The 13,413-nt window shown below is 41.5% G+C and overlaps 1 protein-coding gene across 3 annotated transcripts in view; it reads left to right on the top strand.

The window, feature by feature from the left end:
• The window catches only part of stk32c (serine/threonine kinase 32C), a 107,822-nt gene that overhangs the window by 80,929 nt on the left and 13,480 nt on the right, over positions 1-13,413 (top strand). For all 3 annotated transcript variants that reach the window (XM_026190058.1, XM_026190060.1, XM_026190059.1), the window contains 4 exons: positions 6,648-6,685; positions 7,555-7,644; positions 8,056-8,159; positions 8,289-8,405. In XM_026190058.1, coding sequence (XP_026045843.1) covers positions 6,648-6,685; positions 7,555-7,644; positions 8,056-8,159; positions 8,289-8,405 — 349 coding nt within the window. The remainder of the gene's footprint in view (positions 1-6,647; positions 6,686-7,554; positions 7,645-8,055; positions 8,160-8,288; positions 8,406-13,413) is intronic.

The following is a 13,413-nucleotide window of genomic DNA, read 5'->3' as shown; positions in this document are numbered from 1 at the left end:
TGCAACCTGCTCACTAATGTTTATTGATAATGTGACTGCTGATAGAAGCAGCACGGCTGGACGATGCTTCACAGTGTAAATGGATGGTGACCCAAAGCATACCGCAAAAGCAATCCAAGAGTTTCTTGAGGCAAAGAAATTGGATATTATTCACTGGCCAAGTCAGTCACCTGATCCCAACCCTATAGAGCAGGGGTGAGGAACTCCTGGCCTCAGGGGCCGGTGTCCTGCAGGTTTTAGATGTGTCCTTGATCCAACACAGCTGATTTAAATGGCTAAACTACCTCCTCAACATGTCTTGTTCTCAGAGGCCTGGTGATGAACTAGTCATTTGATTCAGGTGTGTTGATCCAGGGTGAGATCTAAAACCTGCAGGACACCAGGCCTGGGCTTCTCCACCTCTGCTATAGAGCAAAGGTGTCAAACATAAGACCTGGGGGCCAGAATTGGCCCAGTGAGGACTCGCACTGGACAGCTTTGGAAAATGTGAAGTGGGGCAGAGTTTTTAACTGTATTTTCATGAGTGTTACAGCTTTTCCAACTGATAAAGATGGCCATTCATGCTACACCAAAGTAGATAAGTAATAGATAAACAATTAAATGACAGTGTGGGGAAAAAAATCCTCTTTTCCCCATCTATTATTTCTGCTTTTTTCATTTATTTCTTCCCACAGTGGAAAATAAATAACTTTAAAATTCTTACAATTTGAGCCCAAAGAGTCGTTCTGACAGATTTCATTCAATTATTACAGGAACATTTCTTAAAAATGGCCTTTGATTTCTTATATTACTTTATATTATATGTTTTAATATAAAGGGATTTAATGTGACTACTGTTGGGTCATTTGTGCTATATAAATAAAATTGAATTAAATTAAATTGAATAATAAGATGTCTCAGGGGATAAATGTGTAGCTAAACTTTACACTGACAGAAAGGGGAGTTTCACTGGTCCCACCAGTTTTAGGTCATAGTGGGCTGTATGTGACCCACAATATAAAGTCACTCTCTGCTGTAAAGCACAGCACCAGGCAGAAACCACAAACAAACGGGAGACTGTGTATAAAAACAGCTGTAATTCCTAAACAGTTAGTTTGGTGCCTTTTTTAAAACCCTTGAATAAAAGCAGAAAGTCTGCACTTCAATCACATCGTTATTGTTTGATGTATAATCCACTGTGGTGGTGTACAAAGGTACAAAAATATGACATTGTAAAAATGCTTATGACTATATTTTATATACTGCTGTTTACTATTGTATGCGACTTTTTTTGTCCTCTGAACTGAAAGAAGAATAAATTGACCAGTGTCCCAGACACTCCAGTTTTTGCCTTGAAGAAAATAAAAACATTTCATTTCCAGCGTGACATTGGATGTCATGCCTTCTGGGTTTTGATTCACAGCGTGTTTACCCGAGAGAGACAGACGCATTAAACTCCCAAATACACCCATAAGACGCGTTTGCAATGCTTTCCAAATACATTAGATGCTGCAGGGCCAGCCAGCGAGAACACGTAGCTTAACTGGATACAGCGAACTAGAATTTCCCCTGTGTGGGGAAAAAAACACCGAAGATCAGCTCAAGGTTGTGTCTGTAACTTTCAGTATTCAAGAGGTTTTGTTTCATTGTGTTGTGCTTCTGCACGTTGCAGCAGTATTTCCAGTTATTTTTGAATGTGAGGAGTCGAGCCTCACATCGCTCTTAAACACCAGTGAGTGTTGTTTTCTGCTCTGAAAGGTTAAACATAAAAAGTCACAGCCCCTTTCTTTGCATTATATGTTGATCTCCAGGTTTTAAATGTGACTCATTTGTTTGAGGATGGATATTTTTGACCCAACATTTATCTTCCTCATCTCCTTCCACTTGGATCTTACGGTTTTGAATCGTATTCCCTGTCCCTGGTTCAGGGAGGGCTCTTCCTGTTAAAAGGGAGTTTTTCTTTCCCACTGTCACCAAGTAATTACTCATAGGGGGTCGTCTGATTGTTGGAGTTTTCTCTGTATTATTGTCGTGTCTTTACCTTACAACAAAAAGCACCTTTGCACAAGATCTGATGTATTTATATATTCATGGCCACAGTATGGCCGAGAATATATGTTGCCCTTTAGCACAGATTGGAAACAGGGTTTTGTGGTCCAACAAAAAACAAAATCTATTATTGCTTTCAGCATGTTGCAGTTTAAGTGGTCTGAGGGGAAACCAGACTCCTCTACATCCCCTGGTCTGTTTTCAGGCTTCAGAAAATCTAATCCATTAAGCAGCCTTTGACCATCACAGCTCTTTTCAGACTAGATCAGGAGAGTTTTTAAGCAATACAAAGAGAGAAATATTCAATGCACAAAGTAGAATTTAGTATTGCAATAAAAGAAGATCATTTTAATGTAAAAGAATGTGTTAAAAATCCCCCTGAAGTTATAAGAGGCCTGGAGCAGTGAAGAGCTGCAGGATGTCCATCTTCAAATTCTGCAATACTTTGTTTTATGTTTTAGCCTAGTGCAGCTTTGACTTTATCAGAGGCCTGTAAGAGAAATTAAAATTTAATAACATATAACATATTGATACAGCAGCCGCCCATTTACAGTTGGTGCAAACAGTAGCAGCAAGGTTACTCAAAACCACTTTATGCTGTATTACCCTGGCCCCCCATTTGTTAAAGAAATCAAATTTAAAATTTCAGTCGTTACTTTTATGACTGAGATATAAAGTGGAGTCATACGGAGCTTTGAACCCCTTATTTTCCACCCAGACCCTTCACGTTAGACTGAAAGGCTTAAAACAAAGTGAATGGCGTACATTTATATACTTAGATTTAGATTTAAAGCCGTGGTCCAAGCTAGCTTTTACTGTGAGAGCTACTCAGTCAGTGCCTCAGTTTGAAAGCTTTCAAAAGTCCAGTTCTGTTGTCAGATATAGTTATATTATAGTTTTGATGGCTAGTTTAAAATTCTGTGGAGTGCTTTTTTTGTAAGTTATGTTCAGCATTAGTGTCCAGAAGGGCAGTAAAGCTGGTTGTGCTTTAAACCAGGCCCGCTTTATGTGTCCCTGCAACAGGAGTATGGTGTGATTTCTTATTTTCAGTGAGAGTTACTCTGCGACTGTGATGTCTGGTCTCCAAAACCAAAGAAATGGACAGCTGATATCACAGATGCAGTCTCTGTCTTTTCTCTCATTTTAAAGTTGCCATTTTCTGTTATTTTTTTGTGAAACACCATAGTTTACATTCTACACAACAAGCATAAATGAGCCATACACAAGCAAATATATATTTTATATTCAGTTTCTCATGATTCTTGGTGTGAGCTCAGATTATAACCTTTTTTAAGGCGCTGAAGTCGCTGTTTTTATTTACTTTGCACACCTAAGGATGGGTCATATGGGTTTCTCTGTAATTGTCCCCATCCTTCATCCACAGTGGACTCAGTAAACACAGCTCTTTGTCCAGATATGCTGAGCGCAGCTGTAAGCGTGCGTGCAGTCCAGTCAGTGAAAGAGATGCATCCCTGCAGGCTGCAGATTTAGAGCCACAGATGGCTGAAAAACTGTTTGAACCTTATTCAAAACCTTATGTGGGCTGCATGTCTTCTTCCAGCAACTGTGTGTGTCCATATGCATGTTTGTGTGTGTGTGTTATTTATGTTGTGGGGACATAAATCTGTGTATATAGTCACACTGTACAGACCTGCCTCCCTTTTGGGGACAAAAAGCAATTCCCCCAAATCATAGATGATAAACATTTTAGTGCTAAGATTTGGTTTAAAGTAAAGGTAGCGCATTAATGTGAGGCGTCTGAATGCTGAAATGCACTGATACACTGAAGCATACATCATATTTGGCATCGTGATAAAAAATAAAAACACCTTTAAGGAGCAGAATTAACAATAACATAAAAGAATATGGAAGGAAAAGAATAGTTTGACTTGCTATTGAATTTGCTTTTTTTCACTAAGAGCTAAAGAGGTTTGTCACCTTCAGGTCTGTGCAATACAGCTAAAGCCGGAGCCTGAGCTTAAAACTCCTGCTCGTGCAATCTAAAGTTCATTTTTAATACATTGTGATGCACACAAAACTAGTGGGTCAAAAGTTTCAGACTGACAAGATGACGTTTGATGCGGCTTTCTCTGGTCTCTGCAGGTTACCTTATAGCAGTAAAGCCTTGTTTAGGATTTGCTTGACACCTATCACTTAGTTGCTAGTAGATATTCAATGCTCTGAGTGACTAGGTAACCCCTCAAGCTGTGTTTTGTCATTCCTCAGCAAATATTCAGAAAACAGTTTCTGGGCATGTGCCGAAGTGAAGCGAGACGGTGCTATTCTCTTCCTGTATGCGTACGGCTTCTTTGATATGTATCTGTGGCTCTCTTCAGGTTCTCAGACATGGCTGTCTGCAGTAGATATGCATCATTACACTTCTGCTGGCAGCCTCACGGAGATGGCAAGTGTTTTCTGAAAGTGAAGCCAGAGTTTTTCCCCTCATTGTATAGTTGGCAAAGCATCTTCATCACATACATTTTAAGTGGCTATAAATAGCAGCTAAAAAATGCTTTAGTGTTTTGTTCGTCCTCTTCTTAACGTCATGTTTTCTGCCATTGATTCAAGTGTGTGTGCCGTAATCTAGTGCCTTTGTATCAGTGCCCTCCTCCAGCACAACAGGTTTCTTCTACCCCGGAAGTTTTTGACAGGAGAATACTCTACAATTATTTTGTTGCACCAACTGAAGAAAAAAAAAAGAGGGGGGGGGGGTCTCTGGTCTCCTAGCAACAGTCAGCTGCCACCATGCCCAAGGAGGTAAAATTAGTCCTGTGAGAAGAAAGGAAGTAGAATTGGAGAATCCCTTCTCTCTCTTCTCTCCTTTTTTATCCACTCTGCAAGTTAGATCACCTCACGCTGGATTGCTTTGTTCCTGTTCAAAATAAGAAATCACTTGGCATGCAGCTTCATGTTAGACTGATGTCTCTGTGATTGCTGCAAAATACATTAAGTGAATTCCGTACTTCAAACAGCGTGGCACGATGCTGTAGCTGGCACTGGTGCAGGGATTCCTCCTGTGAACATGCATGCTTTTCCCTCCTGCTTTGTTCTGCTGGATCAGTCTGCAGCACCACCACCTCCGCTCCCCTCTACGAGTTTTAGCAGATATTCACGTCAGTCGCACAGTCACCGTGAACACACGTGTCCTGTGGGGTATGTAGATGCTCTCTGTAGACCGCATGTATTCTCCACACCAGCATGATGTACGGCATAATTAAATAAGCTGTGCGCGCTCTGTTAATTGCCCGTGAAGTGTTTGAAGGGCTGGAAAATGTCAAGGTGTGTGTGTGTGTGTGTGTGTGTGTGTGTGTGTGTGTGTGTGTGTGTGTGTGTGTGTGTGTGTGTGTGTGTGTGTGTGTGTGTGCGCGCTCCTGGATATGTCCAGGGCTTGGGTGCTCAGTGTAATAAGCATGTGCAGACAGACCTGTTAGTCCCTCTGGACAAACCTCTCCCGGGGATCAGTTATGAGTGTGCTCTCACGCGCTCCGAAATGCAGGGAATGAAGGAATTTTCTGCTTGTTGACACAGATGTCCAAATCATGTTGTTCAAACATGTAATTCACACATGCATCAGCCTTCAAAACACCTCCCACACGCTTTAGCATCTACACATACTGTACACGTCCAATCCTGGTCTTTCCCACTTGACCACAAACTATGATGATGGGAGGTGCTGTTATGGGAGCAGATTAGACAGTTAGCAAATGCTTAAACTCACGAACACTTTTACTAATAACAACAACTTATAAAGCACATTTTGAAACGCACATTTTAACAACTCTAGCATGAACACTGCAGTTTTTGTTTTTGTTAATGACGCCAGGGTTGGCAAATGTTTTCGGCCATATTCGGAGGGGGAGGAGTCCATAATTACCTTACTTATAGTAAAATGGTCTAAAGGGGAGCTGGGTCTACTGGGTGTCCTCTCAGTTCTGATTTCAGGCTGTATAAAATCCAGCACATGACTGGAGCTGGCATGATTACAGGTCTTTTTAGACTAGAATAGCTACCACCAGGGCCACAATGAAATAGACTCTCTTTTTTAAGAGAGATGTATGAGTGAGGCTGTTTTCAAATTCTCAAGTTGTGCAAGAGACGCATGCCAAGCTTATATCATGGAGTTTTTCCAGCTAATTTATCCCTGATTAATTCCTTCCAACATTTATAGTAGGAAATCTTTCAAACTTCCTGAACTGCTCACAGAATCATTAGATAACTTCAGACTTGCTTGATGATTGCAACTATGATCACATCAGCATCTTTGTATCAGCCAGGAATAAATAAGAGGCTGTTTAAATTGAAGCTTCGGTGCCATTGGATAGCTTAGATCAGAGGTCTCAAATCTGCAGCCCCAGAGCCACATGCGGAGATGTTTCCAATCTCTAGTGGTTCCATTTCATTTCCACAGAAATCCAAATGGAGACGCTTAAAGGCGGCATCGATAACCCACATGCTCCGAAGGTCTATGTGATGTTATCCATAGGGGTTTAGAAAGCTGTAGGTCAGTTTACCTGTACACAGCAGAAACTCAGTGATGTGCTATTAAAATGCAAGTAATATCCTCTACTGATATTTGCATCAACATGTTTTAATGTGTACGTATTCTTTGTCTTTTTTAGAGATGTCAAGCCAGACAATATCCTATTGGATGAACAAGGTAAGGGTGTGAACAGTTTGCTCTGTTTATAAGACAGGATGTAAAACAAAACAGGACTTTTAGGCCTTCAGTATGTATCGTAGTTGTATAAGAGCACATTTAGACCACAGACCTGTCTGAAGGGCATATCACAGTATTCTTTGTGCATTGTTTATTTATTTATTTATTTATTGTCAGATACCTGTTATATTTTGTCATATGGCTCTTAATGAGTTTTATTCTGATTATACTATATGTATTCCTGCTATATGCACACATTCAGTTTCCTCAGGTCCTCCTATTTCCATGTCATTTAAAAGCTGCAATGTTAGGACTGTGTCGTATTGATGGAGTGGATTCAGCAGCTTTAAAGCCTAACTATCTTATCACATTGGATGACTTTAAGCTGTGTTTCTTTTTTCGACTGCATGTGATTCTAATGCTGTCTGTACCTCCCTGTGTGTGTGCGTCTGTGTTTTGTACTTCTCCTCCTAGCTATACAATAAATATGTCTGTCGTGCATTTGTGTTTCTCAAAATCCTTCTATCAGCTTAAGCTGACGGAGGGATTCTGAAAAGTGCTTGATCATCAGGGGAAAACAGAAATTGTACAATAAATAACCCTTAGAGACGGCAGTGACGTTCCCAATCCACTGCGACGAGTACGACACCCCAGAAACGACCCCAAGAAGGTCAGAGGAGTCGGGGACATCGGACTGACGCACAAAATAATGAGGACACTTTGTCCTTGCATATCACATTCCAGCTTACTGAAAGGGAACGTTGTGTCCTCATTTGTTTCCTTCTCTTGTCACATGTGAAAATGTTTCCTTTTGATGTGAGCGCAGATGTTTATTTAGAAAATGTTGATGGATTTTCGTGTTTCCTCAGGTCACGCTCACCTGACGGACTTCAACATAGCAACAATAATAAAAGACGGAGAGCGAGCCACGGCCTTAGCTGGAACCAAGCCCTACATGGGTAACTAAACATTTATACTGTGCATGAAAAAGAAAGCTACAAGAAAAGGGGGCCTAGCGTAATTAAGTTATTCTTTTCTTTGTAATTTTAAATGCTCAGTTGTACCATTTAACTGTCTCGGTTAGTTAAAGCTCCTAGAACTATTTGCTAGAAGGTGCCAGACGCTGTTCCTTCAATTTCTGAATACATTTTTACGCTCTCATTATCACTAAACAGGCGTGTGTGAATGATATCAAAGAAATTAAACATCCTGTTGATTTGTGAAAATGGGAGGCAAATGTTCCACTATTGTATAATGCGATTGCCGAGGAAAAATGTGCTTTTCTTATGACATTTTTGCAAAGGAATGCTCCATGCACAGGCTGTCATTATACAAGCTTTTTCTTCAGTGTCTCTCTGCTGTGCTTTCAGCCCCAGAGATCTTCCAGTCTTTTGTGAGTGGAGGGACGGGCTACGCCTTTGAAGTAGACTGGTGGTCACTAGGGGTGACGGTCTTCGAAGTGCTGCGCGGATGGGTGAGACATTGAAATTGCAGTTTTTATGTTATCGGGCTGCAAGAACGAGCTCGCCTCCATTCATTCGCTCGTCTTTCTCTTCCTCAACTTGCTGCTTTTCCTCCTTTTGTCACCTTGTCTCTCTGCTAGAGGCCGTATGACATCCACGCCAGTAACTCGGTGGAATCGCTGATTCAGCTCTTCAGTACCGTCAGTGTCCAGTACAGCCCAACCTGGCCCAAGGATCTGGTTTCACTATTGAGGAAGGTGAGTGGAGGACGATGGGGCATTATTAACTTACACTTACACTTCAGTCAGCGGTCCCCATCCTTTTTTGCACCACGGACCAGTTTGATGTCCAAAAAATTTGTGTTATTTTGTAACACGTCCTCCTATAATGTGCCAACAACATTGAGAGTAACGCCCTCCTCTCTGCCCCTTAATGGTCTCTGGTCGCTATGGTGACGCGTAAATATTTCTTTGAAATAGGGTTTGGGGACCGCTGGAATAAGGGACTCAAGCTGAACGTCTGTCATCTTTCAGTTAAATTTCCGTCCAGCAGCAACTACTAGATCTGCAAGGATCTGTCTGGACTCTGAAAATCAAATTAGTTAATGTGAATTTCTATATACATAGTCAGTAACATCGATTTATCACTGCTAATTCTGTATTATCACAAAAGGATTGTATGTAACTTGACTGAGTCCATGTTATTGCTGTCGCCTTGAAGACGGCGAGCTCACTGCTAGTGGTCGCTGATTCGTCTTTGAAGCAACCATTTCAAAAGCAGCGAGTTCGCATGTTCGTTGCACACGGTCGCGCTAACGTTTGGTTGTATTTCAATCTCTAACTGTTGTTTTCCACAGTGTAACTGTAACACACAGCACCATCCTACTATGCAGCTAGTGCAAGAAAATTTGAAAAAGGTATCATAGGAACAACTGCTTATCCGTGATGTAATATGACCCTCTTCACAGAAAGCACCTTTCTTTCTTCTATTACTCTGTCACCCAGTGTGCACAGCTCGGAGACAGATACTGTCTACAGATTTATTTCCCTCTGCCTTTTTAGTTTAAAGAAGGAGTATAAAAAGTAACTAAATTTAGATACAAAGTTGCCAAGTTAGCAACCAGTGAGGTGAACTGAATCCGGTTGTTCAGTGATGACACGACGAATCCTACTTCCGGGCCTAAAGTAGTCTGCGTTTAATATGGCTTTTGTGTTGTTAACATGTTTAATGTTTTGTATTTTCTTCTATTTGATCTCAAAAAGCTCCTAAAACAGTCAGTGATCACTGTTGACCTCCCTCGGCTTTTATTACCACTAATCATTTATTTAAGCTCAGTTTTTAAAACCTTAGGATGTAACTACAGCACAGCCCATGCAGCAGTATATGAATGACTAACCTCGTATTGTGGATGGATTATCTCAGTTGTTCTCCTGGCTGAAGTTTGGTCCTTTTACAGCATCCTGCCATGCGATTACATTTGTTCCTGCCCACCGAGAACACTCACGTTAACTTTTATCGAGTGGAAAAAAGTTAGCTTGTTTATATTATGCTAACATAGCTGTGTCGCTAGTGGTCACGTAGCACATCATTATATACCAGCTAGCCCAACTTCAGTAACCCTACAAACGTCACTGCTTTTTAGTTTTCTGTCTTCATTTATGTTGGAAGTGATAGCAGAGCTGTACGTTTTAATTTGTTTCCAAAACCCCGCAGTCAGGACATGCTATATTGTATTTAGATAGAAGCTAGCGAGCTAACTCCCTGCTAACTTCTAACTCCGTTAAATGTCATAAATTCCGTTTTCATAGATGCCTGGATGTTAAACTCAATTGTTACACCTGGTAGAGCAGAACGCTGATCATTTTATTAAAGATGAAAGACTTTAGACAGTTTTTCAACTCTCAGTAATGCCATAGTGATCGTTTGATATATGGACCTGCAGCGGAGTTTAGGCCCAGACACGGCTAGTGACGTCAGACTGAACAACCGGATAGGGACAGCGCCGTGAGAGAGAGGGGTGTGAGATGGACAAGCTGAGATGCATAATTTCTACATTTACAATAAAATAAATATCCAATTGCTAAAACTGAAAAGCAAATATCTACCCAGTAAACAAATATCCAAATTGTCAAATATGTATGAACAGGCTTAGCGATGAGCTCTATTCTGACGCTCAGAACGACAAAGCTCACTGATCGCTCTCAGCAAGCAGTCCATTATCTCTCATTATTAGCAAAGAGCAGTGTTTTTAGTTGGCTCAGGCCTTCGCCTTGCTGGCAAAAACTTGTAATCTTAATTTTATGGCTTGTCTTTAATCAGGTTCACGTCTTCTTTATCAGCTGGTGTTTGTGCCAACATCTCTTTCACTATGTCAGTATGCATCGCTTTCGTCCAAGGTTTAGGAGAGAAGCTATAAACATTCGGTTTGGACATTTTAATAAAATGTATATGAGCTAACTGATAAATGGAAAGGTTAGGAATGTGAATGCCAGTCCCAGGAAACTAAAGTTACAGTTTTTAATTAAGTGAAGGCAGATTAACTCTGACCCATGTTGCCTGAGTGCAGATGGTCTTCCTAAGAAAGAGGAGCAGGATGTAGAGGTAAAAAAAAAGTCAGCGGAGCCAGTGGAACTGATGGTGCAGGTATTCTGTGTGTGCGTGAGTGCTGTGGGGAGGGGGGATGATCCGAGACCCCGAGGGCAAAGAAGGGATGGAGAAAGAAAATGACAGATGGGATGAAAGCACAGAAACTGAGCGTGTGGGTGAGAGACGAAACAGTGCATGTGTATCTTTGTGTGCTAACTTATCATAACGAGTGTTTTAGTCTAATATTGAGACTGAAAATGTTTTCTTAAAAGCGAAAGTGTGCCAGTTGGATGAGATAACTCGCTCTGGATCAAATGTTAATAATTCTGCTCCAAACTTTCCTTGCAATAAAAACCCACCTTATTCTGCTTTGCATCAGCGTGCTGTCATCTAAGCAAGCAAAACTGTTCTGGAAACTAGTCCTCTCCTCCCCTCTGGTGATATTTCTGTAGTTATTTGAAGACAAGATTTTTGAGTGGGGAAGGAAAACTGTGGCTTGTTCAGGAGGATACTCTTTGGCAGAGTGTAAGTGCAGAGCAGGAGTGCGTGCATGTGCTCTGCGTCTGAATGACTGAGTGTTCTGGACGGAGCGACGGTCTCTTCCGCTCTGCTGCTGATCGATTACCGTGTCTGGACTCCACCGAGACTGAGCTAACTGGCCCTGCAGGAGAAAACTGAATCAGCCTGTGACCAAAAGAAGAAGAAAATAAAGCGCAGGAAGCGAGCTAACACAACAACAAAAACCACATCCCATTGTCATCTCCAGCGTTTTACCCCCGAGGTGAAAAATGAAGCACATGGCATTCCATTTAAAAACACAACTGTATCAGCACCAGCTCTTCTTTTCTCCCTGGACTGTGCGACTCCATTCATGTGTGGTGTCCATCTGTTCTGATCAGTGCAACAATTCTGATTCAACCTGATTGGAGTCAGATTTGATTAACAATTCCTCCTGTTGGTGGATTTATTAGTAAAGGTGCATTCGTCCTCCTGTTCAAATGTAGTGGCAACATAATTATTAGTTTTCTACAGAGAAGGAAGAAAAATTATGTTTTGGTCAATTTGTTTGTTTCCCCATAAATAATACCACATTTGTAGATTGAGCAGCAGAGTTGAGTATGTGGGTTGCGCCCATGAAAAACTTGCCAAACCTTCTCTTGCTAGCGCCAAACAGCTTTTTCTGCTGTTGGCTCTTCTTTAGAGCTCCTGGTACCCCAGGTGCTGACAGTCAGGGGCCTGATTGGTCCTGTTCATCGATGAGTCGGGAGTTTTCCCACACCTGTTGGGTTGTACGGTCAAAATGTTGCAGTGTTGATTGCTGCACCAATAAGGTAACAGTGTGGAGACAGTGCGGTGGCGGTGTGGGTGGCGTCTCCCTCACTGGAAAAATGCGACTTGTCATTATTATAGACAATCTCAATGCAGAGATGTCTCCAAGATGAGATTCTGCAGCCAGTGGCAATCCCATATCTCCACAGTCTGGGACCGAACTCTATCCTCCAAGATGACGACACTCTCCGCAGATCGAGGCTTATCATTGACTAGGATGGAATGACCTGCCTGCAGTCCTGACCTCAACCCCACTGGGATCAGTTTGGATGTGCTGCTTGTGCCAGAGTGACTAACACAACCACATTGGCTGATTTGTGACAAATGAAGAATAGGATGTCATCACATAGCAGTGTGTGACCAGGCTGGAGACCAGCCATCCAAGCCCCTGTTTGTTAAAAGAATAAACTGTTAAATTGCCAATATCTCTTTATTGTGTTTCTTCAGGCTTCAACCATCCAATCTAAAAAATGACACCAGCCAAGAGTCAGTACCAGACGTTTTATAAATGAAAGACTTTTATAAATGAAAGAAAGATTGTAGGAATAGTCTTAACCACTTGAGGTGAGGGCTCTTCAAAAAGAAATGAAGCTGCATTTGACTCTCACACTACCATGATCTGAAAACCTACACAGACAGATTATAAGAATGTATAGTGATAAAACGCAAAACCAAAAAAGCAGATTTCATGGTTTCTGTATCTGCATGTCAGAAAGCCAAACGATTGCTATTAGCTAGATAAACATGCATGATCAAAAGGTTTTGACAGCAGACGTTTAAGATAGTTGGGGCACAAAAATGAAACCGATACAGGGTCCTGGTAGTGTGCAGGCTGGCACGCTATCGTTTACTGGGACACTCAATGGGAATACGTGTTTATTAAAAAAAAATATTTTAGCTTTCGTGCTATTGTAACTGAAAAACAGTTACTAGTTTCCGGCTTTAGAATAGTGACCAAAAATCACATCCTATATCTCTTAAACGATTTTCCAAATCTTCCATGGAAAGCATCAAAAATCCAATCTCCATCAGGAGTTTTCATAAGGATTTAGACCAGGGGTGTCCAACTCCAGGCCTCAAGATCAGGTGTCCTGCAGGTTTTAGATCTCACCCTGGGTCAACACACCTGAATCAAATGACTAGTTCATAACCAAACCTCTGGAGAACTTCAAGACATGTTGAGGAGGTAATTTAGCCATTTAAATCAGCTGTGCTGGATCACGTCTAAAACCTGCAGGACACCTCGAGTCCTGGACTTGGAAACCCCTGGTTTAGACAAAGCACTCACACTTTGGTTGATGTCTGTACTGGTCTGTTGTGGTGCAAATACAATGTTCTGAAACTGGACTG

Source organism: Astatotilapia calliptera, chromosome 13, assembly GCF_900246225.1.
Source record: "Astatotilapia calliptera chromosome 13, fAstCal1.2, whole genome shotgun sequence".
NCBI classification, from domain to species: Eukaryota; Metazoa; Chordata; class Actinopteri; order Cichliformes; family Cichlidae; genus Astatotilapia; species Astatotilapia calliptera.
This window is presented reverse-complemented; position numbering and strand designations above follow the sequence as displayed.